This window comes from Salminus brasiliensis, chromosome 18, assembly GCF_030463535.1.
Source record: "Salminus brasiliensis chromosome 18, fSalBra1.hap2, whole genome shotgun sequence".
NCBI lineage: Eukaryota > Metazoa > Chordata > Actinopteri > Characiformes > Bryconidae > Salminus > Salminus brasiliensis.
The window spans coordinates 4,149,251-4,174,784 of NC_132895.1; the positions used below are offsets into that span (position 1 = coordinate 4,149,251).

The window sequence follows — 25,534 nt, forward strand, 5'->3', positions numbered from 1 at the left end:
TGATCTCAGATGATTTCATCTCTTCTCCTATTCAAAAGAATTCAAAACCAGTTATCTGAACAGGAACTGTGTTTCCAGAAGAGCCGTGCGCCCAATTAAGCTACATTTAGAGTTAAATGGAAGAGAAATCCTAAGAAATCAGTGCTAGACACACTCCTGATAGCTCTCGTATATAAAGAAAGAGCCCACGGCTCGAAGCAGATGGAGAAAGAATGGAGGTGAACAGTAAAATTGCAGCAGCGGTGATTAAGTCACATTTTGGAGGCCCTGCCGAGCTCTGAATGGTGACCCCCTTTGATTACAGTGAGGACTTTCCGTACCGTGGCCTTCCCTTATTAATGTCCTATTAATTACTATTTAATCAGACAAGACATCAGACATCCCACCCTGCAAAAACTCAATTTAGGGAGACCCCCCCCCCCACCCCTCACACACTCATTTATCAGAATCAGAGAGTTTATGTCAGGTCATTTGGAGCATTTCTACTGGCCGATTCTTCCACCATTATATACAGAGTGTACAGAAGCAGCTACATTGTTCAAACCACAAGGAAAACTACAAACAGACAAAAATGGAGATACGTGTTTTTCATTGGACAGCAGCAATGTGTATATAAATAAATCCTTACCTTGTCATCACTTAGGTACTCATTTAGGGCCCCCGCCCAAATTGTCTAATCTGTAATCCATTATTTTTATCCACGAAGCTGCAGAATGCTAAACTGAACTACGACTGTAAACCCCGCCCACAGAGAACACTGATAGGCCTACTGAGCAAAAAGACAGCTGGCCACACCCAGCGAGGCAGATATACGGAATTCGTGGGCATTAGGGAGCCACTATCGATATGCCGGAGAATCCCGGCAGTTTTGGACGAGGTGGGATGTCTAGGACATGATGAGGACGTTGGGTCTCTGATGTTCGCCTGATGTGAGGCTACAAGGCTAATGTAGCTAACATGTAGCTAACTTGCTAACACTAGACACCGTGTATATGAATTTGTTGTCAGCCAGTGGAGGAACTGTGACTTTGGCAAACTTCAGAATCAGGTACATCAAAACAGCTACACAAAGCTACGCTAACTCCCTGCTAGCTGACCAGGAGAGCCTCCTTCTGTTGCCCAAAGATATGCATCTGATAAAAGCTAGCAAGCTAACAGAGTGAATGGTCTAGTGGACGGTCAGAAGCAGGATGTTCTTCCACGTCATCAAAGGGGAGGAGCCCTAAACATTTCTATAGGTCATGCTTTTTTATGGGTCAGGCTTTTTTTATAGAGAGCTCCCCTGGTGGCCAATGATGGACCTGCACCTACAGAAACAATTCAATATTCAATATTTCTGATTTCTGTGTTTCCTTTTCGACATTTTTACCATTTCATTTTTAGATTTATGGCACTTTTCATTTTCGTCCTACATATAAACACATAACAAGCTCAAAATAACCAGGTTCATCTCGACCCATATCTTTAAGACCCATCACAATAAACACCCTCTCACCCCCCCCCCCCCCCCCCCCAAACCAGGCCCAGGAGAGCCTCCTTCTGTTGCCCAAAGATATGCATCTGATAAAAGCTAGCAAGCTAACAGAGTGAATGGTCTAGTGGACGGTCAGGAACAGGATGTTCTTCCACATCATCAAAGGGGAGGAGCCCTAAACATTTCTATAGGTCATGCTTTTTTATGGGTCAGGCTTTTTTTTATAGAGAGCTCCCCTGGTGGCCAATGATGGACCTGCACCTACAGACTAAACAGACTAAACACAAACAGCAGAAGCAGGAACATAAAAGGGGTCATAACAGTAAATTAGTTTGATGATGATACAGGTCATTAAACAGTTGGTCATCAGATCTGACCATCATTTAGTTCATTGATTGATTTTCAATTGTTTTACCATTTAGTTTTCGTCCTACATATAAACAAACACATAGCAAGCTCCAAATAACCAGGTTCAACTCGACCCATATCTTTAAGACCCATAGCAATAAACGCCCCCCACCCCCTCCCCGCCCCACCGGGTCTCCACACCTGGTTCAAGCCCAAAAAAAGTGGAAGAAATGAGGAAAAAAGACGTTATTGTTTCTTTTTTCTCCGCGAGTTTCGCCGGTCGTCCGGTAATTTGAGATGACTCAACCTCATTGTGGTTCTGCTCTCCGCTAAAGCGAATGGGTGAAGGCTCGGCGGCTTCTAAGGCGAATCTGTCAGTAATTAAGGCCGACAGCCTGTGTTTTCCAGCTCCGGCAGCCATGTGGAGCTGTAATGGATCATAAGTGAGTCCGTGGGGGAAAGTCCCCACTTTCTGGCTCCTCTGGCTGCCTTTGTTGTGGCTGGCACCGCCGGTGCCTTTCCAGGGCAAAGCAGTAGTGGCCTGGAGGCCTGGTCAGAGAGGGTGTTTTAGGCTCGGGTTATCGGCATCAAAGCAATGACCCACGGGGGCCCACTGATCAAACCGAAATCAGCACCCGCTAATAAACGGACAGGACTTGAATGGAGTCAAGAACCTGCACCTGAAGGAGGGCAAAGGCCTGACATATGGCTTCAGTGACAGACGCTGTGCCTGTAACCACTGGGTGGTGCCACGTCTTACCCCAGAGAGACTGAGGCATCTTTAAAATACTGCATATTGTAATTAAACACTTGAGTCAGTGTCAGTTTGTGGCACCACAACCATACAGACCACTGGCTATATGGAAAGGCCCTCATGCTTAAATTACATTACTAGTCCCCAACGAAAACCTTGATTTTTCCAGATTTCCCAGTTTTTCCATAATCAACATTACATGTGAATATCAGACTTTTAGAGTGCTATAAAGTTGCTAGGTGGTTGCTATGGTATCCTACATGGTTGCAGTGGAGTTGCTAGATGGCTGCTATGGCATTTCAAGGTAGTTGCAATAAGGTGCCAGATGGTAGACAGTTGCTATGGAGTTGCTATAGAGTTGCTAGATGGCTGCTCAGGTATCCTAGATGGTTGCTGTGGAGTTGCTAGGTGGATGCTATGAAGTTGCTATAGAGTTGCTAAATGGCTGCTCAGGTATCCTAGTTGGTTGCTGTGGAGTTGCTAGGTGGATGCAATGAAGTTGCTATAGAGTTGCTAAATGGCTGCTCAGGTATCCGAGATGGTTGCTATGGAGTTGCTAGGTGGATGCTATGGAGTTGCTATAGAGTTGCTAAATGGCTGCTCAGGTATCCTAGATGGTTGCTGTGGAGTTGCTAGGTGGATGCTATGAAGTTGCTATAGAGTTGCTAAATGGCTGCTCAGGTATCCTAGTTGGTTGCTGTGGAGTTGCTAGGTGGATGCAATGAAGTTGCTATAGAGTTGCTAAATGGCTGCTCAGGTATCCTAGATGGTTGCTGTGGAGTTGCTAGGTGGATGCTATGGAGTTGCTATAGAGTTGCTAAATGGCTGCTCAGGTATCCTAGATGGTTGCTGTGGAGTTGCTAGGTGGATGCTATGAAGTTGCTATAGAGTTGCTAAATGGCTGCTCAGGTATCCTAGGTGGTTGCTATGGAGAAACTATAGAGTTGTAAAATGGCTGCTTAGGTATCCTAGATGGTTGAAATAGCCTTGCTAGACAGTTGCTATGAAGTTACTATAGAGTTGTTAAATTGCTGCTGGAGTTGCTAGGAGTTGCTAGGTGGATGCTATGAAGTTGCTATAGAGTTGTTAAATGGCTGCTAAGATAACCTAAATGGTTCCTATGGAGTTGCTATAGAGTTGCTAAATGGCTGCTCAGGTATCCTAGATGGTTGCTGTGGAGTTGCTAGGTGGATGCTATGGAGTTGCTACAGAGTTGCTAAATGGCTGCTCAGGTATCCTAGATGGTTGAAATAGCCTTGGCATGGTCAGATCTTACTACTACTGCAGGTCAGCAGAGCCAATGTGGCCTTCGTTAGGTAATCACTGGATTCTGCTCTGGCTCTGATCTGATCACAAGCTCCTACATCTTCTATGTCCAAGCGCTCTTCGTCATCCATCCCTATCAGATGAACCGAGGCTAGGCTGACTGATTGATGGTCTTCCTCTGAACCTTGAAGAGTGCTCCAGCTATAGTTTGGGAGTGCATTCGTCTTAATTAGCCTTTGTTGTTGTCAGGATTAAGGCCCGCCGCTCTGCTCAGCATCGGCGTCTACGAGAGTTTACTGATCCCAGCTGCCAAGAGCAATATGAGGCTGGTTATGTGTGGTGTGTATCTTGGCTCTCGGTGGATTCTGAGCTTGTGGTCTACTCCTCCACGTCTGAGCCATCATCAGCCTAACGCCGTAAAACCTTCCTCCATCAGGAAGCGCTTTAGCTCAGATCCTTGGCTCAGATTTAGCTTCAGCAAACTGGGTCATGCGGGACATGCAGACTGAGGAGGTGGTTGATGGTTACGTGGTCGAGCAATGCTCCTCCAAAATCGCAGTAAGCAGGTGTCCCAATACTTTTGTCCATATCGTGTCTCAGCAATACAGCTTCAACGATTCCACGCCCTCCGCCCCAGCTCCAGTGCACACCTGAAAATGAATGATTGCGGCCTCCTGCCCGCTGTGTTTAAGTGAAGGGGGGTCACTTCCAGGTGAGGCTAGGGGAGGAAATGCCGGTGATGATGGGCCTAATGGGCTAATGCTGTTCAAAAGAGATCAGTGAGGGTCCTTTAATTTACTGACGCATTCCTGACAGAGCGTTTCCTCCACGCTGGAGCCAGCAGTGAAGAGAGCGCTCGCGGCTTCTGACCAGAGGCATCTGAGACACTCGGCTTCTGACGCTCAGGTGTTCTGAGGTCACTGGTTTGGGGGCAACTCCTGCACGGCATTGAAGTAGATGAAATAGTAATGGAAGTAGTTAAAATAGTAATGGAAGTAATGGAAGTAGTTTAAACAGTAATGGAAGTAGTTAAAACCATTTTGGAAGTAGTTAAAACAGTAATGAAAGCAATTGAAGTAGTTTAAACTGTAATGGAAGTAGTTTAAACAGTAATGGAAGCAGCCAAAACAGTAATGAAAGTAGTTAAAACAGTAATGGAAGTAGTTAAAACAGCAGTGGAAGTAATTAAAGTAGTTAAAACCGTAATGGAAGTAATTAAAGTAGTTATGGAAATTAAAAACAGTTATGGAAATAGTTAAAACCGTAATGGAAGTAGCTAAAATAGTAATGGAAGTAGTTAAAATAGTAATAGAAGTAATGGGAGTAGTTTAATCAGTAATGGAAATAGTTAAAACAGTAATAGAAGTAATGAAAGTAACTAAAATAGTAATGGAAGTAGTTAAAAATGTAATGAAAGTAGTTGGGAGTAATGGGAGTAATGTAAGTAGTTAAAACAGTATTGGAAGTAATGGAAGTAATTAAAACAGTAGTGGGAGTAAATGAAGTAGTTTAAACAATGATGGGAGTAATGTTAATAATTAAAACAGTACTGGAAGTAATTAAAGTAGTTAGAACAGTAATGGAAGTATTTATAATAGTAATGGAAGTAGTTTAAACAGTTATGGAAATAGTTAAGTATAGTAAAGTAACTGAAGTAGTTAAAATAGTAATAGAAATAGTTGAAACAGTAATATAAGTAATGAAACAGTTTAAACAGTAATGAAAGTGGTTAAAGCAGTAATAGAAGTAATGAAAGTAGTTTAAACAGTAATGGATGTTGTTAAAACAGTAATAGAAGTAATGAAAGTAGTTTAAACAGTAATGAAAGTAGTTAAAACAGTAATATAAGTAATGAAAGTAGTTTAAACAGTAATGGATGTCATTTAAACAGTAATAGAAGTAATGAAAGTAGTTTAAACAGTAATGAAAGTAGTTAAAACAGTAATATAAGTAATGAAAGTAGTTAAAACAGTAATATAAGTAATGAAAGTAGTTTAAACAGTAATGAAAGTAGTTAAAACAGTAATATAAGTAATGAAAGTAGTTTAAACAGTAATGAAAGTAGTTAAAACAGTAATATAAGTAATGAAAGTAGTTTAAACAGTAATGAAAGTAGTTAAAACAGTAATATAAGTAATGAAAGTAGTTTAAACAGTAATGGATGTCATTAAAACAGTAATAGAAGTAATAAAAGTAGTTTAAACAGTAATGAAAGTAGTTAAAACCGTAATGAAAGTAGTTATAACAGTAATAGAGGTAATAAAAGTAGTTAAAACAGTAATGGATGTCGTTAAAACAGTAATAGAAGTAATGAAAGTAGTTTAAACAGTAATTAAAGTAGTTCAAACAGTAATTTAAGTAATGAAAGTAGTTTAAACAGTAATAGTTGTCGTTAAAACAGTAATATAAGTAATGAAAGTAGTTGGAAGTAGTTAAAACAGTAATGAAACAGTAATGGAAGTAGTTAAAACAGTAATGAAAGTAGTTTAAACAGTAATGAAAGTAGTTAAAACAGTAATATAAGTAATGAAAGTAGTTTAAACAGTAATGGATGTCATTAAAACAGTAATAGAAGTAATGAAAGTAGTTTAAACAGTAATTAAAGTAGTTAAAACAGTAATATAAGTAATAAAAGTAGTTTAAACAGTAATGAAAGTAGTTAAAACCATAATGAAAGTAGTTAAAACAGTAATAGAAGTAATAAAAGTAGTTAAAACAGTAATGGATGTCGTTAAAACAGTAATAGAAGTAATGGAAGTAGTTTAAACAGTAATTAAAGTAGTTAAAACAGTAATATAAGTAATAAAAGTAGTTTAAACAGTAATGAAAGTAGTTAAAACCGTAATGAAAGTAGTTATAACAGTAATAAAAGAATACTTTATACTTTAAATATACTTTAAAACAGTAATGGATGTCGTTAAAACAGTAATATAAGTAATGAAAGTAGTTAAAACAGTAATATAAGTAATGAAAGTAGTTAAAACAGTAATAAAAGTAGTTAAAACAGTAATATAAGTAATGAAAGTAGTTTAAACAGTAATGAAAGTAGTTAAAACAGTAATAGAAGTAATGAAAGTAGTTTAAACAGTAATGAAAGTAGTTAAAACAGTAATGAAAGTAGTTAAAACAGTAATAGAAGTAATGAAAGTAGTTTAAACAGTAATAGTTGTCGTTAAAACAGTAATATAAGTAATGAAAGTAGTTAAAACAGTAATGGAAGTAGTTAAAACAGTAATGAAAGTAGTTAAAACAGTAATAGAAGTAATGAAAGTAGTTTAAACAGTAATGAAAGTAGTTAATACAGTAATGAAAGTATTTATAATAGTAATGGAAGTAGTTTAAACAGTTATGGAAATAGTTAAGTATAGTAAAGTAACTGAAGTAGTTAAAATAGTAATAGAAATAGATGAAACTGTAATAGGAGTAATGGAAGTAGTTAAAACAGTAATGGAAGTAGTTATAATAGTAATTGAAGTAATGAAGTAGTTAAAAATGGAAAGGAAGTGGCTAAAACAGTTTAGGAAGTAATGAAAGTAGTTAAAACAATAATATAAGTAATGAAAGTAGTTTAAACAGTAATGAAAGTGGTTAAAACAGTAATAGAAGTAATGAAAGTAGTTTAAACAGTAATGAAAGTGGTTAAAACAGTAATAGAAGTAATGAAAGTAGTTTAAACAGTAATGGATGTCATTAAAACAGTAATAGAAGTAATGAAAGTAGTTTAAACAGTAATTAAAGTAGTTAAAACAGTAATAGAAGTAATAAAAGTAGTTAAAACAGTAATGGATGTTGTTAAAACAGTAATAGAAGTAATAAAAGTAGTTTAAACAGTAATTAAAAAAGTAGTTAAAACCGTAATAGAAGTAATAAAAGTAGTTAAAACAGTAATGGATGCTGTTAAAACAGTAATAGAAGTAATAAAAGTAGTTTAAACAGTAATGAAAGTAGTTAAAACCGTAATGAAAGTAGTTAAAACAGTAATCGATGTCGTTAAAACAGTAATAGAAGTAATGAAAGTAGTTTAAACAGTAATAGAAGTAATGAAAGTAGTTAGAACAGTAATGGAAGTATTTATAATAGTAATGGAAGTAGTTTAAACAGTTATGGAAATAGTTAAGTATAGTAAAGTAACTGAAGTAGTTAAAATAGTAATAGAAATAGTTGAAACAGTAATATAAGTAATGAAACAGTTTAAACAGTAATGAAAGTGGTTAAAGCAGTAATAGAAGTAATGAAAGTAGTTTAAACAGTAATGGATGTTGTTAAAACAGTAATAGAAGTAATGAAAGTAGTTTAAACAGTAATGAAAGTAGTTAAAACAGTAATATAAGTAATGAAAGTAGTTTAAACAGTAATGGATGTCATTTAAACAGTAATAGAAGTAATGAAAGTAGTTTAAACAGTAATGAAAGTAGTTAAAACAGTAATATAAGTAATTAAAGTAGTTTAAACAGTAATGAAAGTAGTTAAAACAGTAATGAAAGTAGTTAAAACAGTAATAGAAGTAATGAAAGTAGTTTAAACAGTAATGGATATCATTTAAACAGTAATAGAAGTAATGAAAGTAGTTTAAACAGTAATGAAAGTAGTTAAAACAGTAATATAAGTAATGAAAGTAGTTTAAACAGTAATGGATGTCATTAAAACAGTAATAGAAGTAATAAAAGTAGTTTAAACAGTAATGAAAGTAGTTAAAACCGTAATGAAAGTAGTTATAACAGTAATAGAGGTAATAAAAGTAGTTAAAACAGTAATGGATGTCGTTAAAACAGTAATAGAAGTAATGAAAGTAGTTTAAACAGTAATTAAAGTAATGAAAGTAGTTTAAACAGTAATGAAAGTAGTTAAAACAGTAATATAAGTAATGAAAGTAGTTTAAACAGTAATGAAAGTAGTTAAAACAGTAATATAAGTAATGAAAGTAGTTTAAACAGTAATGAAAGTAGTTAAAACAGTAATATAAGTAATGAAAGTAGTTTAAACAGTAATGGATGTCATTAAAACAGTAATAGAAGTAATAAAAGTAGTTTAAACAGTAATGAAAGTAGTTAAAACCGTAATGAAAGTAGTTATAACAGTAATAGAGGTAATAAAAGTAGTTAAAACAGTAATGGATGTCGTTAAAACAGTAATAGAAGTAATGAAAGTAGTTTAAACAGTAATTAAAGTAGTTCAAACAGTAATTTAAGTAATGAAAGTAGTTTAAACAGTAATAGTTGTCGTTAAAACAGTAATATAAGTAATGAAAGTAGTTGGAAGTAGTTAAAACAGTAATGAAACAGTAATGGAAGTAGTTAAAACAGTAATGAAAGTAGTTTAAACAGTAATGAAAGTAGTTAAAACAGTAATATAAGTAATGAAAGTAGTTTAAACAGTAATGGATGTCATTAAAACAGTAATAGAAGTAATGAAAGTAGTTTAAACAGTAATTAAAGTAGTTAAAACAGTAATATAAGTAATAAAAGTAGTTTAAACAGTAATGAAAGTAGTTAAAACCATAATGAAAGTAGTTAAAACAGTAATAGAAGTAATAAAAGTAGTTAAAACAGTAATGGATGTCGTTAAAACAGTAATAGAAGTAATGGAAGTAGTTTAAACAGTAATTAAAGTAGTTAAAACAGTAATATAAGTAATAAAAGTAGTTTAAACAGTAATGAAAGTAGTTAAAACCGTAATGAAAGTAGTTATAACAGTAATAAAAGAATACTTTATACTTTAAATATACTTTAAAACAGTAATGGATGTCGTTAAAACAGTAATATAAGTAATGAAAGTAGTTAAAACAGTAATATAAGTAATGAAAGTAGTTAAAACAGTAATAAAAGTAGTTAAAACAGTAATATAAGTAATGAAAGTAGTTTAAACAGTAATGAAAGTAGTTAAAACAGTAATAGAAGTAATGAAAGTAGTTAAAACAGTAATATAAGTAATGAAAGTAGTTTAAACAGTAATGGATGTCGTTAAAACAGTAATAGAAGTAATGAAAGTAGTTTAAACAGTAATTAAAGTAGTTAAAACAGTAATATAAGTAATAAAAGTAGTTTAAACAGTAATGAAAGTAGTTAAAACCATAATGAAAGTAGTTAAAACAGTAATAGAAGTAATAAAAGTAGTTAAAACAGTAATGGATGTCGTTAAAACAGTAATAGAAGTAATGGAAGTAGTTTAAACAGTAATTAAAGTAGTTAAAACAGTAATATAAGTAATAAAAGTAGTTTAAACAGTAATGAAAGTAGTTAAAACCGTAATGAAAGTAGTTATAACAGTAATAAAAGAATACTTTATACTTTAAATATACTTTAAAACAGTAATGGATGTCGTTAAAACAGTAATAGAAGTAATGAAAGTAGTTAAAACAGTAATATAAGTAATGAAAGTAGTTAAAACAGTAATAAAAGTAGTTAAAACAGTAATATAAGTAATGAAAGTAGTTTAAACAGTAATGAAAGTAGTTTAAACAGTAATGCAAGTAGTTTAAACAGTAATAGAAGTAATGAAAGTAGTTTAAACAGTAATGAAAGTAGTTAAAACAGTAATGAAAGTAGTTAAAACAGTAATAGAAGTAATGAAAGTAGTTTAAACAGTAATAGTTGTCGTTAAAACAGTAATATAAGTAATGAAAGTAGTTAAAACAGTAATGGAAGTAGTTAAAACAGTAATGAAAGTAGTTAAAACAGTAATAGAAGTAATGAAAGTAGTTTAAACAGTAATGAAAGTAGTTAATACAGTAATGAAAGTATTTATAATAGTAATGAAAGTAGTTAAAACAGTAATAGAAGTAATGAAAGTAGTTTAAACAGTAATGAAAGTAGTTAATACAGTAATGAAAGTATTTATAATAGTAATGGAAGTAGTTTAAACAGTTATGGAAATAGTTAAGTATAGTAAAGTAACTGAAGTAGTTAAAATAGTAATAGAAATAGATGAAACTGTAATAGGAGTAATGGAAGTAGTTAAAACAGTAATGGAAGTAGTTATAATAGTAATTGAAGTAATGAAGTAGTTAAAAATGGAAAGGAAGTGGCTAAAACAGTATAGGAAGTAATGAAAGTAGTTAAAACAATAATATAAGTAATGAAAGTAGTTTAAACAGTAATGAAAGTGGTTAAAACAGTAATAGAAGTAATGAAAGTAGTTTAAACAGTAATGAAAGTGGTTAAAACAGTAATAGAAGTAATAAAAGTAGTTAAAACAGTAATAGAAGTAATGAAAGTAGTTTAAACAGTAATGAAAGTGGTTAAAACAGTAATAGAAGTAATGAAAGTAGTTTAAACAGTAATGGATGTCATTAAAACAGTAATAGAAGTAATGAAAGTAGTTTAAACAGTAATTAAAGTAGTTAAAACAGTAATATGAGTAATAAAAGTAGTTTAAACAGTAATGAAAGTAGTTAAAACCGTAATGAAAGTAGTTAAAACAGTAATAGAAGTAATAAAAGTAGTTAAAACAGTAATGGATGTTGTTAAAACAGTAATAGAAGTAATAAAAGTAGTTTAAACAGTAATTAAAAAAGTAGTTAAAACCGTAATAGAAGTAATAAAAGTAGTTAAAACAGTAATGGATGCCGTTAAAACAGTAATAGAAGTAATAAAAGTAGTTTAAACAGTAATGAAAGTAGTTAAAACCGTAATGAAAGTAGTTAAAACAGTAATCGATGTCGTTAAAACAGTAATAGAAGTAATGAAAGTAGTTTAAACAGTAATAGAAGTAATGAAAGTAGTTTAAACAGTAATGAAAGTAGTTAAAACAGTAATGGAAGTAGTTAAAACAGTAATAAAAGTAGTTAAAACAGTAATAGAAGTAATGAAAGTAGTTTAAACAGTAATGAAAGTAGTTTAAACAGTAATGGAAGTAGTTAAAACAGTAATGAAAGTAGTTAAAACAGTAATAGAAGTAATGAAAGTAGTTAAAACAGTAATAAAAGTAGTTGAAACATTAATGGAAGCAGTTAAAACAGTAATGAAAGTAGTTTAAAAGTAATGCAAGTAGTTTAAACAGTAATTGAAGCAGTATACTTGGGGTAAGATTCCTAACTCTACATTCTCATACCTGTGTGACATGATTCACATGTTAGTCCCTCTGGAGAAGAGCATCAGATAACTGCTGTAAATGTAAACATATACTCAGATGTCTGAAGGCTTTATTGATTTTTAACATATATGTTCTTTGGAACTGGTACACAAACAGTACACCAGTTCTCTACAATTAGTCTTTTTACCCGTCACCCAAGGGCTTCCTATTTGGTGTGGAAAGGCCACTTTGTAGAAAGTGCACTTCACCTAATGTAGCACACACAATCTCAGACTCAGCACAGCTGCTGGGCCATTATCACAAACTGCACAATAACAGCCTCCAAACATTAGCCACATGTGCCACTGACCCACATTCCAAAGACCGTGATGCAGAGTGATGCACTGACTCTACTGATTCACATGTGTAGAATATTTTTCACATGCATTACAACCCATTACATCCACACATATTGCACGTGTCACCTGGAACATGCACGTGTCATCTTTCAGTTTACCTACTGCTGACAACACTTCTGTTAAAGCAAGCTGTTTTATTCATATGGAAAGGATTTGAATCATTGAATCATTTGCATTTGACACATCTGAATGATCCAGTAAATTCCCTCCGGATCACTTTTCATTAACATGTCATAACAGTGCGTTTGATCCATGCATCATTACACTCTCACCCACATCTCTGCAACTCGTGCACGGCTGCACGGCGAAGACCAGCCTTCCTCTTTTTTGTTTCTCTGGATCACGTGAGCTGCTCGTCCCTCCAGCCTCCTGAAGAAGAACCCTGAACAAAAGAGGAGACAAAGGAGTGCAGGGGAGTATATAAACCCCTCGCCAGGGCGCACTCCCTCACTGGAAACGGAGCAGAGCTGAGCTGAGCTCCTCTCCTCCTTGCCCTCCTCATTCTCCTCCACCTTGTCCTCCTTTCTCTCTTCTCATCCTCCTCGTAAAGGGGCAGCCTGGTGTCCATGACCACGGGGCCCCCCAGACGGACTGGAGAAAGCATGTTCTCCGCCAACCTCCTCCTTCTCCTCGGTGCTGTGGCGCTGCACGGCGCTCTACGTGTCCAGTCCCTGCCGGTGGCGCGCAGGGGGAGCATCCAGCGGTACATAGAACCAGAGGTGAGTGACGTTGCACACGGTCGTTGCACCTTTTAAAGGTACTTGTTTTCGTGCGTGGTTGGTCCTATTTGGGCCGTGAAACAGTGAGCAAGTCCGAGTTTTCGTCGCAGTTAGAATCAGTTTTGGTTGGATGTCTTTGCGTAATTACGCACGGACTCCGGGTCTGCCTTTAGCCACACGCAGCCACACAGTGATGGGTCAACTTTGCTGCTTAAAGCATTGTAGCCTAAAGGGAGTCTCTTTTAGGTATTTTGGGAAATTATGTGTGTGTGTGTGTGTGTGTGTGTGTGTGTGTGTGTGTGTGGGGGGGGGGGGGGGTCTGTGTGGGGTCTGGTGGGGTCTGTTGGAACGCATGTATACATTGAATACACATGTGTTAGAGAAGTGTGGCTTTTCTATCCTGATAATGATGAACTATAGTTATTAAAAATGATCAAATATTGTGCTTAAAATAATAATAATAATAATGTGCATATAGTGTTTCTGACTGTCCTTGCATGGACCAAGGTGTAGTGTTACCCAACACTTCATTCAGTGTCAGCCTTGCTGCAAGGCACACCTGACCTGGTGACCCACAGCATTGCAATCCAATTGTGCATGCTAGAGTAGCTATACTCCTGGCTTAGGCAGAAAGTCTGCTAATGGAAGCGCCTACAGCACTGTGCAGAGGTTTTAGTCCCTTTATCCCATTACTCTAAACCCCCGTCTCTCAGCAGTGGGAGAGTTTTTACTGTAGAAGCTCCAGAACAGATAAAGCAGGTGAACATAAATCCAGTAAAAAGGAGAAACAAGAGCTTCTCATTCTGAAGAAAGAAAGAAAGTAGTGAGATCTTGTTGGTGAGCTAGTCTGAATAACAGAGCTCGGTTCCCAGTCCAGCCAGCACAGCGTGGAGGATGTGTTCAACTCCATCAGCAGCAGCAGCAGCAGCAGCAGCAGCAGCAGCTCACCTGATTTACCATCATTAAGCCCTGATTTACCACCAAACCAGGTGTTGATATGAGGAGAACTCTAAATAATACTAGACTCCATGAGAGAGGAGAACTTTAGAGATGTTCTAATGATGAACACAGTGATGGAGAACCACCACCACCACTTTCTGTAGAAATTGTAATATTAGTGTTTTAGTGAGAAAATAAAGACTTACTGCCCAGATAAGCAGCTTTACATTTTTATTTTCACAGGGGACTACAACCTTTGCACAGTACTGCATGTACAGACAGCCTGGTTTAGGTGGTTCAGATGGTATCTCCACTTAAAGTATCAGAAAAAAGTCTTCTCATAGTCTGAGTTCCCTGTAGAACTGCAGTGGAGCTTCTTAGCACATCCATCATGTATCAGCAGTCAAATTGAGGTTTGCTGGACTCTGTTTTTCTCTTTGGGACCTGAGCCCAAAACATGGAGTTCAGGAGATCAAGTAAACATGCTCATAAAGTTCAAATCCACCTAAACTTTACTTAAATAAAGGAAACTTGTTTCTCTTGACACCTGAGTATCCATTGTAGTTTTGTTGTAAAGAAAAGAAAGAAACAGCCTGTCATAACCGGCCTAAAGACTTATTTAATGATAGAAGTGTCCTCACTGTCCTTACTCTGAATTCCACACCCCCTCCCCTCCCCCCAGTGTTGTGCAATGTGCATAGCTATTATACAACTGCATAATATGTAACAAGGCATGCAGTAATGAGATCGGACCCATAAAGTGGTTTATGTGGCCATTTGCACACATTTTATAACACTCTGACTCCCCTACCTTACTTTTGCCAAACGTGTGTGTCCATGTGTGTGTATGTGTGTGTGTGTGTGTGTGTGTGTGCAGATGTACAGAACCATGTTTGAAATCAGTAATCTGGTGAGACGGGTTGGAAAGAGCAGGCATTTGTTTAGGAGAAGGGTGAGGGGTGTGCTATGGTATGTTTGAGCCTTTTCAGCTTAGCACTGTGTTTGGAAATGAAAGACGTGGGTCAGTAGGTCAGTGTAAGCTCTGTAGAACTGAGCGGTGCTGCATTTGTTATTTCGACAGTATATGTGCATAAGAAATGATGTGTAGGGGCTCCAAAGACTGATGCAGTGGACCAAGGTGGTTCGCTGGTTTCAAATACCGGGTCATGCTGCTTGCCATCAGCAGCCAAAGTCAGAGAGAGCACAATTGGCCCTGCTCACTCAGGGGTGAGTTAATGGCTCTTCCTCGCCACATTAGTCTTAGTATGATGTTGCTCAGCTTTCCTCAGAGCGAGCTGGCTACGTAGCGATGCTGCATCAGCAGTTCGTAAAGTGGCGGTGGCTGACCTCACATGTATCAGAGGAGACGTGTGTTAGTCTTCAACCTCTTAGTATCGAGGGCATTGCTAGTGATTCACATTAACAGGGACTGGGCAGTAAGTGTTTATCAGCTCAGTAAATCACTGATATTAGAATAAACACTAATAACATAGTGGTTCTCCATCACTGTGTTCATCATTAGAACATCTCATCATTAGAAGTTCTCCTCTCTCATGGAGTCTAGTATTATTTAGAGTTCTCCTCAGATCAACACCTGGTTTGGTGGTAAATCAGGGCTTAATGATGGTAAATCAGGTGAGCTGCTGCTGCTGCTGCTGATGCTGATGGAGTTGAACACATCCTCCACGCTGTGCTGGCTGGACTGGGAGGGGGGCGTCCAGGAGAACCCTGGAGGAACCGAGCTCTGTTCTTCAGACTAGCTCACCGACAAGATCTCACTACTTTCTTTCTTCAGAATGGGAAGCTCTTGCTCCTTTTCACCTTCTAATGAAATAATTCATCTACTTTAAGTTGCACTAATTGCTGACAGAGATGTGCAAATGCACACACACAGCTTGTGTAGCCTGTAGAGAAGTACTGCCAATAGAATAGGACTTTCTGGAACAGATAAACAAACATGAGCCTATTGGCACCATGCAGACCTAATGCCAGGTGTGGGCTGGAGGGGCATAAAACCCCCAGCATTGAGAAGAACTGTGTTCTCTGGAATGATGGTGGTGCTCCATCCAAAGCTTTTGGGATAAGTTGGGGAGTTGGGGATGAGTTTGGGTGTTGATCATCCAACAACCTGACTTCACTGACACGCTTGTCACCGAATGCAGTCAAATCCGCACAGCAATGATCCTCTAAAATCTAGTAGAAACTCTTCTTCCCTGGACAGTAGAGACAGTTACTCCAACAAAAGCAAGATCAACTCTTTTCAATACCTGCGATTTTATGAGAAACAATTAAAAAAAAGCAATGAGCAGGTGTCCCAATATTTTTGTCCACATAGTGTATTCTTATCTGCATCTGTTCTAATGTGATTTGTGAGTTTTTTTGCACGGTACTGTACCAGTCTGCTGGATATCTGTATCCACAATGCCTATACACATAAATACAGTTCAAGGACCGACCCATTGATCCCATTGGATTTTCCACTGGGTTTAAACCTCAGTAGCGAAAAGGAAGTGCGATCCCTCAAGCTCACGTTTATCCTCACTCACAAAACCATGACTGGTTTACTCTTGTTCTGCATTTCTTAGCCGCAGGCTCTGTTATTTGAGTCTTTCACAGCGCCGGAACCCCCTCCGGCCTGCAGTTCGGGCTTATTGAGTCGACGTTCTCCTTTCTAAGCCCTTTTCATGATGCTCACATTCAAGTCTTCCAAAAATCACTCCCAAAACACAGGGCAGCAAGCTCTGCATCAACCCCAACCCAATTTCACCCTAAGCCCCTCGCTGATCTGGGGATTGCTGGGACATAGTATGTGTGGAAAGTCCTCTCCCGGCCCAGGCTTAGAGAAGGCAGACAAAGAGCAGCAGCCACAGATGGCTGTTTTGACCCAGTTGGATGAGGTCCAAGCCCATTTCCAGGCTTTCACAAAAGGAAATGTTAGCATTTAAGAAAAGATGGGTCTATTTGAAGGCGAGAATAAAAGCCAGGGCTGGAAAAAAAAGTGTACCCTTCTGAAGTGCTGAGCGATCACAGACCCCAGCCACCGAATCAAACACTACCGCAGCTGTTATGTGCAGACATCAGTGACATCGGTGCTTATAAACACTGGTGACGCGTAACACCTGATAATTGCTGACAGAGATGTGCAAATGCACACACACAGCTTGTGTAGCCTGTAGAGAAGTACTGCCAATAGAATAGGACTCTCTGGAACGGATAAACAAACATGAGCCTATTAGCACCATGCTGACCTAATCCCAGGTCACCCCCAGCATCTCTGGAATGATGGTGGTGCTCCATCCAAAGCTTTTGGGATACGTTGGGGAGTTAGGGATGAGTTTGGATGTTGATCATCCAACAACCTGTCTTCACTGACACGCTTGTCAACGAATGCAGTCAAATCCGCACAGCAATGATCCTCTAAAATCTAGTAGAAAGTCTTCTTCCCTGGACAGTAGAGATACTGTCCAGGAAAGAAGAGTTTCTACTAGATTTTGAGACGCAAAAACTAGCACTAGAAGCAATGAGCAGGTGTCTCAATACTTTTGTCCATTTAGTGTATTCTATATCAAACACTGCCGCAGCTGTTAGGTGCTAATAAACACTGGCGATGTGCACTCTGCCTCTCAGACGTGAATAACACCTGACGTTGAAACAGTCTCAGCCCCGCTTTAGCCCAGACGGTTGGAACTAAAGAATCAGGCTGGAGAAGCTGCTGTGATGCCGAGCATGTGCACTCAATTTGTTCCTGACTGTTGACAAAGCTGCAGAGGGAGATTATGCAGGCAGGGGCAAGTCATTTGGCATGCAGTGCAGAATAACAAGGCGTCTGTTTGCTGACACAGGGAAAAGGGAAAGAACAAGATAGCTGCTGTGGCTGAAATCGAGATTGGACAGACTGGGCGGGCTCGGTCTCTCCAGTCATCAACTGTCCGGTGTTGGTGAGCCTGTGTTGAGCCACTGCAGCCTCAGCTTTCTGTTCGTGGGAAACAGAAGTGGAACCTGAGGTGGTCTTCTGCTGTTGTAGCCCATCCTCCTCAAAGCTGGGTGTGTTGTTGTGCATTCTGGGCCTCTTTTCTGCCCATCTACGGTTGTATTAAGTGGTTATTTGAGGGCTGAAAATGCAAAGGACCACCAAGGTTCATGCTTCTGTTACATTGTAAACGTTTGCTAGGTTCCCTCGTCATCACCTACACGGGATATGTCTCGGCATACTTGACAGTGATTGGTCTGTAGAAGGGTGTATGTCAGATGACGGCGTGTTGGCAATTCCAGGCAGGTTGCCTTTCCAGGTGTTGTGACGAATTGCGGAGATAGTCAGCTTTCTGCAATTTGTCGGAAAGTCCGAACCATCCAATAAAAGTGTTTTCACACAGCAAACCAACCCATCAATGGTTCAGTCGATCGGGACCGAGACCACCTCTTTTGGCCCGACCACATTGTGGTCCTTTGGTCCAGACAGTGGTACTGTGGCACGTACTGGGGCTTTGTGACGTGGTGCATCACCATGCTGGAAGTAGCCATTAGAAGATTAGAAGTAAACTGTGGTCATGAAGGGACACACATGGTCAGCAACAATGCTCAAACAATGCCCGTAGCATTCAAGTGATGATTGCTTGGAATTAACGGCCCAAAGTGTGCCCTTTGTGGTCCTTTGGTCCAGACAGTGGTACTGTGGTACACCATTACACCATCTCCACCAGCCTGGACTGATCACACAAGGCAGGTTGGGTCCATGGATTCATGCAGTTGGAGTCACCATCTGTGAACCTCGGCAGAAATCGAGCTTCATTGGGACTGAGACCACCTCTTTTGGCCCGACCAAATTGTGGTCCTTTGGTCCAGACAGTGGTACTGTGGTACACCATTACACCATCTCCACCAGCCTGGACTGATCACACAAGGCAGGTTGGGTCCATGGATTCATGCAGTTGGAGTCACCATCTGTGAACCTCGGCAGAAATCGAGCTTCATTGGGACTGAGACCACCTCTTTTAGCCCGACCAAATTGTGGTCCTGTGGTCCAGACAGTGGTACTGTGGGAAGGTCCAGACCAAACAAGGTAGGTGTGAAAGCACCCTGAGTAACTGTAGCCTTTCTGTCAGCTCCAACCAGTCTGGCCATTCTCTGTTGACCCTTTCTCATCAACAAGGCATTTCCGTCTGCAGAACTGCGGAACTGCAGAATCGCCGCTCACTGGATGTGTTTTCTTTATTCCACCGTTTCAAGTAAATCTGGAGACGCAGGAAAAAGGAGAAAAAACAAGATAGCTGCTGTGGCCAAGTTCCTCTCCCTGCACCCCTCCTGAGAAAATTGCCTGCTTGAGGGCCTTCGTGAGGCATCTCCGCTTGCATGTGCTCCCAGCCAAGCAAATATACGCCCCCAGCAGCGATGCACTCCGAGATAGACTCACACAAGCATTACTAAAGATGCTTGAGTAAAGAGAAGAGGGGGATCGGCAGATGTTGGCTAATGAGAAGGCTTGTGGGTTGGCCCTAATTGATTAAATCTGCTGTGCAAATGGCTCAGTGATGAAACACTCCATCAGTGAGCAAATATTGCTTCAGCATGGCCTAAGGCTCAGGCTTTCTTGATCTTTAAACACAACATTCTGGGGAACGTGGATACGGTGTATAATTACCTTCAGAATACGGTTTGTTTTCCATTGTTACTACATTAGCGGACAGAATAAGCTTCATCACGATTCCACAAGATGTTGGGAAAGTCCCTGCAGATCTTTCTGGAGAACTTTAATTCTGCAAATGTCCTGTTCTATAACATCTACAACATCCCTACAACAGTGTTCTAGATTCAGAGCTGGCGACTGGGAAAGCCATTGAGGAACACTGGGTGCATGGATTCATGCAGTTGGGGTCACCGTCTGTGAGCCTCGGCAGAAATCAAGCTTCATCAGACCAGGTTATGTTTCTCCAGTTTTCAACTGTCCAGTTTTGGTGAGCCTCTTCTTAGCTGACAGAAGTGGTCTTCTGAACCTGACGTGGTCTTCTGCTGTTACCGCCTACCGTCTACCTCAAGGTTGGACGTGGTGTTGTGCATTCGGAGATGCTCTTCTGCCCTCCACTATTGTACAGATTGGTTATCTGAGGTACTGTAGGCTTTTTGTGTCAGCTCCAACAGGCCTGACCATTCCCTGTGGATGTCTCTCATCAACTAGGTGTTTCACTGGATGTGTTTTCTTCATTTCACCTTTCTAGACACTCCTCAGAGATTAGACACTCAACTTGGACTCATAACCAAGAGACTCAAGACTCAAACTGAAATCCCAGAGATTCAATACTCAACTTGGACTCAAATCTCTGAGATTCGACATTCAACTCAGACTTACACTCCAGAGACTCAACCCTGATGTAAACCCCACAGACTTTAGGCTCAACTCTAACTCAAACCCCAGAGATTTCACACTTAACTTGGACTCAAAACTTAACTCTGACTCAAATCCCAGAGACCTGAGACTAACCTCGAATTAAAACCTCAGAGATTCGACACTCAACTTGGACTCAAACCTCAGAGATTCAACACTCTACTCAGACTTACACTCCAGAGACTCAAGACTCAACACCTGATGTAAACCCCAGTGACTGAAGGTTAAACTCAGACTCAAACCCCACAGACTTTAGGTTCAACTCTGACTCAAAACCCAGAGATTTCACACCTAACTTGGACTCAAAACACAAAGACTTGAAACTCAAACCCCAGAGACTCAAGACTCAACCCTGATGTAAACCCCACAGACTTTAGGCTCAACTCTGACTTAAAACCCAGAGATTTCACACCTAACTTGGACTCAAAACACAAGGACTTGAAACTCAACTCTGACTCAAACACCAGAGACTCAAGGCTCAACTCAGACTCAACTCTGGAGATCTGACACTCAACTTGGACTCATTACCTCAGAGATTCAACACTCAACTGAAACTAAAACTCCAGACACTCAAGACTCAACCCTGACGTAAACCCCAGTGACTTTAGGCTCAACTCTAACTCAAACCCCAGAGATTTCACACTGAACTTGGACTCATAACTCAGAGACTCGAAACCTAACTCAGACTCAAACCCCAGAGACCTGAGACTGAACTTGAATTAAAATCCCAGAGATTCGACCCACAACTTGGACTCAAACACCACAGACTCTTGAGACACTATTGAGATGAGAATCCCAGGAGATCAGCAGTTCGGGAAACTCTCAAACCAGCTCTTCTGACACCAACAATCATGCCCCTGAGATCACATTTATTTGCCATTCTGATGGTTGATGTGAGCATTACCTGAAGCTGCTGGACCATATCTGCATGGCTTAATGCATTACCATGTTGCAATTCAATTGGTTGTTTAGGCAACTGCATGAACAAGATCTCAATCAGAGTAACTTCAACTTAAGTATTTTAAAAAAGTGAGGCAAGCTCTTTCCCCGAAGAATTCACACACCTCAACGTCTTATTTGGTCTTCTACACGTCTGAACATTCCCATTCTGTATTTCAGATGACCTCTCTCTCACTGCAGTGGGAAACCCAGGCTCCAGCAGCCCTGTCTGCGCTGAACGTTATCAGGTCTCGGGCACGGCAAAACATCCATGGGAAAAACCTTCTCACACAAACAGAATTCTGGGTCATCAGCTCAATCCCTGGAACGTGCTCTCACCTGCATGGGTAATTGCAGCTTAGCGAGGGCTTTAATGAAATATATCACAGGGAGAAAGTCTACATTCGCATGCTATCCCATGTTCACCGAGGGGCTGGCCTAGCGCCCAAATTCAGGTGCTGCTCCACGTCTTTAACAGCCTTGGCAGACAGGGAGCTTAAGGAGCTTACACCGAGATCATTGCTGGGGTTACTCAGCTTCAGGTCTGCTGTACAGGAACTGCTCTCATGCGGATGATGTACGATGTGCTTGGAGGCATTTTAAAAGTGAGCTGTGTGATTTAGAGGGAGCGTCCTGTTGCATGTCGTAGGCCATGGTTGAGCCTACAAGTGGTAGGCTCGCTGTTAGCTTTCCAGACTTGGAGAGAAGGTTGTTCGCTGTGGGGCTGAATAGCTTATTTTTTTAGATGCAAAGAGATTCAGTTAAAACAGCTAATTTGAAAGATTAGCAGTATTTAAAGCAGCATTATGCAAGGTTGTGTATTTTCTGCTCATGGACTCCCCCTACAGGTTGGGAGGTTAAGTCTCTGTGGCATCACTGCTGTAAAATACAATGTCTTATGGACAGACGGCTGTAAACGTGCATTTCTGGACAAGCTGAGAGAAGCTCTAGAAGATTGATCTGAAGGTTGAGCAGCATGTGGGCTGAGGCGGTAGAGTAACACTACAGGATTTTACACTAATATGACTATGGGTTACGCAGTGTTACGTTGACAGTTCTGAAGAGAGGTTCTCCTCCTGCAGCTCCACGAATGGGAATGATGGAGATGCCGTTCTCCCTGTTACAGTCAGTAGAGATTTCAACATGCTGTTTTAAGGTAAACAAGCTATACAATGTGGTTTTAAAGAGAAAAGGTCTCGTTATGTGGTCGATAACAAGTGTGCAATAGGCTTAGCGAGGAGTGGGCGGGCTAGAATGGAGCCAATTAGAGGCGTCAACATCCCCTCGATTTGAATCAGTTAAGGTGATGCTACAGACGACGCAGACCAGAAGTTTCAGGCACTTGGGGGTACACTAGCCAGGGTAGTGTATATTACCAGCATAAAATGGCTTATGCCGGACAGATCAGTGTCAGTACTGGATCAGATTTGGGACTGGCCGATACTCCAGGTGTCCATCTCAGTATATCGTATCATCTCTATTTGTCTGTTTATTTTATTGCAATAAAATTATTGCACGTCATGAGATTAGTCCTGTCCCAAAATAGTCCCTTAATTACAGCTGTCCTCCTGCAAGACTGCACATAGGTAATGTCATAGTGCAAGAGAAAATGAGGGCCCTAGTTTTGAAAGTGTGTGTTTGGGGCAAACCTCTGTAACATGCAGACTCTGCAGTTCTTGCATGTGCTGAGATCATGCTATCGTACTTAGCCGGTTAGCTTATCCACGGTGGATCATTGCAGATTACAAGCACAACGCAGAGGCACATGTTCAGTGACTAAACAGATGCCTTTGGATATCTTCTTCTTCTCCTCCAAGGTGGTCAGACAGCTCTAAACAAAACCATCCGCACTGACTTGTCCTTATGGTAATCTCCAGGGTCTGCTGAGTCTGCAACATCGTTGTGGTCCTCGGTAAAGGCTGCGATGAGGGCTGCTATGAGGGTGCTTGTCAGATGTTTTTTTTTTAAGCATATCAGGACTGCAGGACTGTGAGTGCTCCATTTGGGGCCTACGGTACTGTGGGGGACACCAGACCCAGTACACTAGAATCAATTAAATGATATTGGTTAATATGGTAAATTTTTTTTGCAATTTGCAGTTTCAACCAATATATATTATATTATATAATATTATATAACTTTCTGGCTTTAAGAGATTCAGTTAAAACAGCTAATTTTAAAGATTAGCAGTATTTAAAGCAGCATTATGCATTATGCTCATGGACTCCCCCTACAGGTTGGGAGGTTAAGTCTCTGTGGCATCACTGCTGTAAAATACAGTGTCTTATGGACAGACGGCTGTACACGTGCATTTCTGGACAAGCTGAGAGAAGCTCCAGAAGATTGATCTGAAGGTGTAGCAGCATGTGGGCTGAGGCGGTAGAGTAATACTACAGGATTTGACAGGATGTGACTCTATGATCTCCCTGTTCCATTCAGTAGAGCTTCAATGTGCTGTTTTTAGGTTGTTTTGAGGTAAACAAGCTATATAATGTGGTTTTAAAGAGTAAAGGTCTCGTTATGTAGTCGATAACAAGTGTGCGAGGGGCTTAGTTACAATTTTCTGTTTGCAGTTTCAACCAATATATCATATTATATAATATTATATAACTTTCTGGCTTTATTCTGGTTAGCTAGTCAGGCTAGTTAAGAGGCCTCATTCAGTTTACTGAATGCCATGCATTGTAAGAGGCACTGTCTAGATAATTAGCTCAGCTACATCTTCTAATTAGGCCATCAGAATGGACATTCTCAGCATGTTGAACTTAAGGTTAAAAGAACTGTGTCAATTCGGCCCTGTTTTAGCGATCCGCTCAGCATAAACAGAGGCAGGTTTTGTTATTATATTACCTGAAGGCCGAAAATTACAACAGGGCTGCTATTACTGAGGACAACTCTAGTTTTAGCCAGGTATGGACGGTCATTTCCTCCACAATTGAAACTCCACCAAGCTAATCCAGCCTAAATAGCACTAATGTCTATGTTTGGAGGACAATCTGCTGGTTTTCAACTCCTTAAATGGCCAGAACATGCCAGCAACATCAGTTCCACACTAATTTACATGGCCAATTTACCCTGATTTCCATGTAGTTACTAAATAACAAGCATTAAAGCAGCGATATGCTAGAATTTGTATTTGTATTCGGCTACTGGGCTCCCCCTAGAGCTGTGGAGTGTGATTCACCTTTAAACCACTGTCATAAATACAATTCACGTTTCGAGACCCCCTCATGGACAGCTGTGCACGTGCATTTGTTGGCAAGCTGAAGGTAAAGAAGCATGTGGACTGATGCAGCGTTACCCAGCAGTTCTAAAGAAAGAGGTCTTGCAATGGCAGCGTTCCAGGTTCGTTCTCCCGGCGTTAAAATGTTGTGTAGAGATTTGGGATTAAAGGCCTTTAGGCTGAGGGCTTCGAGGGAAGACATGCAAGCTGCAAGGCCATCAGCCCTGCTCCTGGAGACCTGCCTGGAGTGCAGTTCTAGACATAATCTGCCACACCTGCTGCAGCTAATGCATGTTTTCAGTGCTTGCTTGGCTGGATCAGGTGCATTAGCGTTGGGTGAGACATGGGGGTTGGAGGAGGTGAGGAATGTCGGACGTGAGTCGAAACTCAACTCTCCAGGAAGGTGTATCTCCTTGAGGAGGGCTGGAGACCACTGACAGAAGCGTTTTTTATATCTGTCAGGTCCTATCAGCCTAAACCCTTTCCTGTTCTCGTTAAAACAATCTCCCCTGGCAGTGTAATCACTTGGCTTGTGTATACAACCTCCAAGCTGCACGGATCTCTGGAAGCTTTTTTGTGGGTAAATATTTACTCAAGACTGACTTCCTCCGACAAAGCTCATTTTTTTTTTTATCTCGAGTGTGGCCAAATTGTTTCTGTCAGAGGATGGATGCCTGAGTTGCTGGGAATGGGGCCTATCGCCTGTCATCGCTGCGTATTCACAGGACAGTGTCTGCACAGGACTGAGGAAAGGGACAGAGAGGGAAAGTGGCAGCTGAGGCCATGATGAAGGCATCGGGGGCCCAGAGCGCTCCAGTGGGATGATCAGAAGCACCCTAAGCCCAGCTTTCAATAGATTTCATGCCGAGTAAGACTTTAAGCTGCCATCCAGATGTGAAGTGTGTGAAGGGGGTGAGGGAGGTATTTTCCCACACCTGGCACATTTGCTTGGGTTTTTCTGTTTTTTTAAGGAGGCTTAAGGAACACAGGATGACATCACCTAATGATTGCCCCCTGGACAGCATTGACTGATGGGATGCCATCACAGAGGTGGTTATCCTCAG

At 39.9% G+C, this 25,534-nt stretch overlaps 1 protein-coding gene across 1 annotated transcript in view; it reads left to right on the top strand.

The window, feature by feature from the left end:
- Positions 1-12,742: 12,742 nt before the first annotated feature.
- The window catches only part of mmp11b (matrix metallopeptidase 11b), a 41,619-nt gene continuing 28,827 nt past the window's right edge, over positions 12,743-25,534 (top strand). Inside the window, exon 1 of the mRNA XM_072661836.1 lies at positions 12,743-12,990. Coding sequence (XP_072517937.1) covers positions 12,838-12,990 — 153 coding nt within the window. The 5' untranslated portion in view covers positions 12,743-12,837. The remainder of the gene's footprint in view (positions 12,991-25,534) is intronic.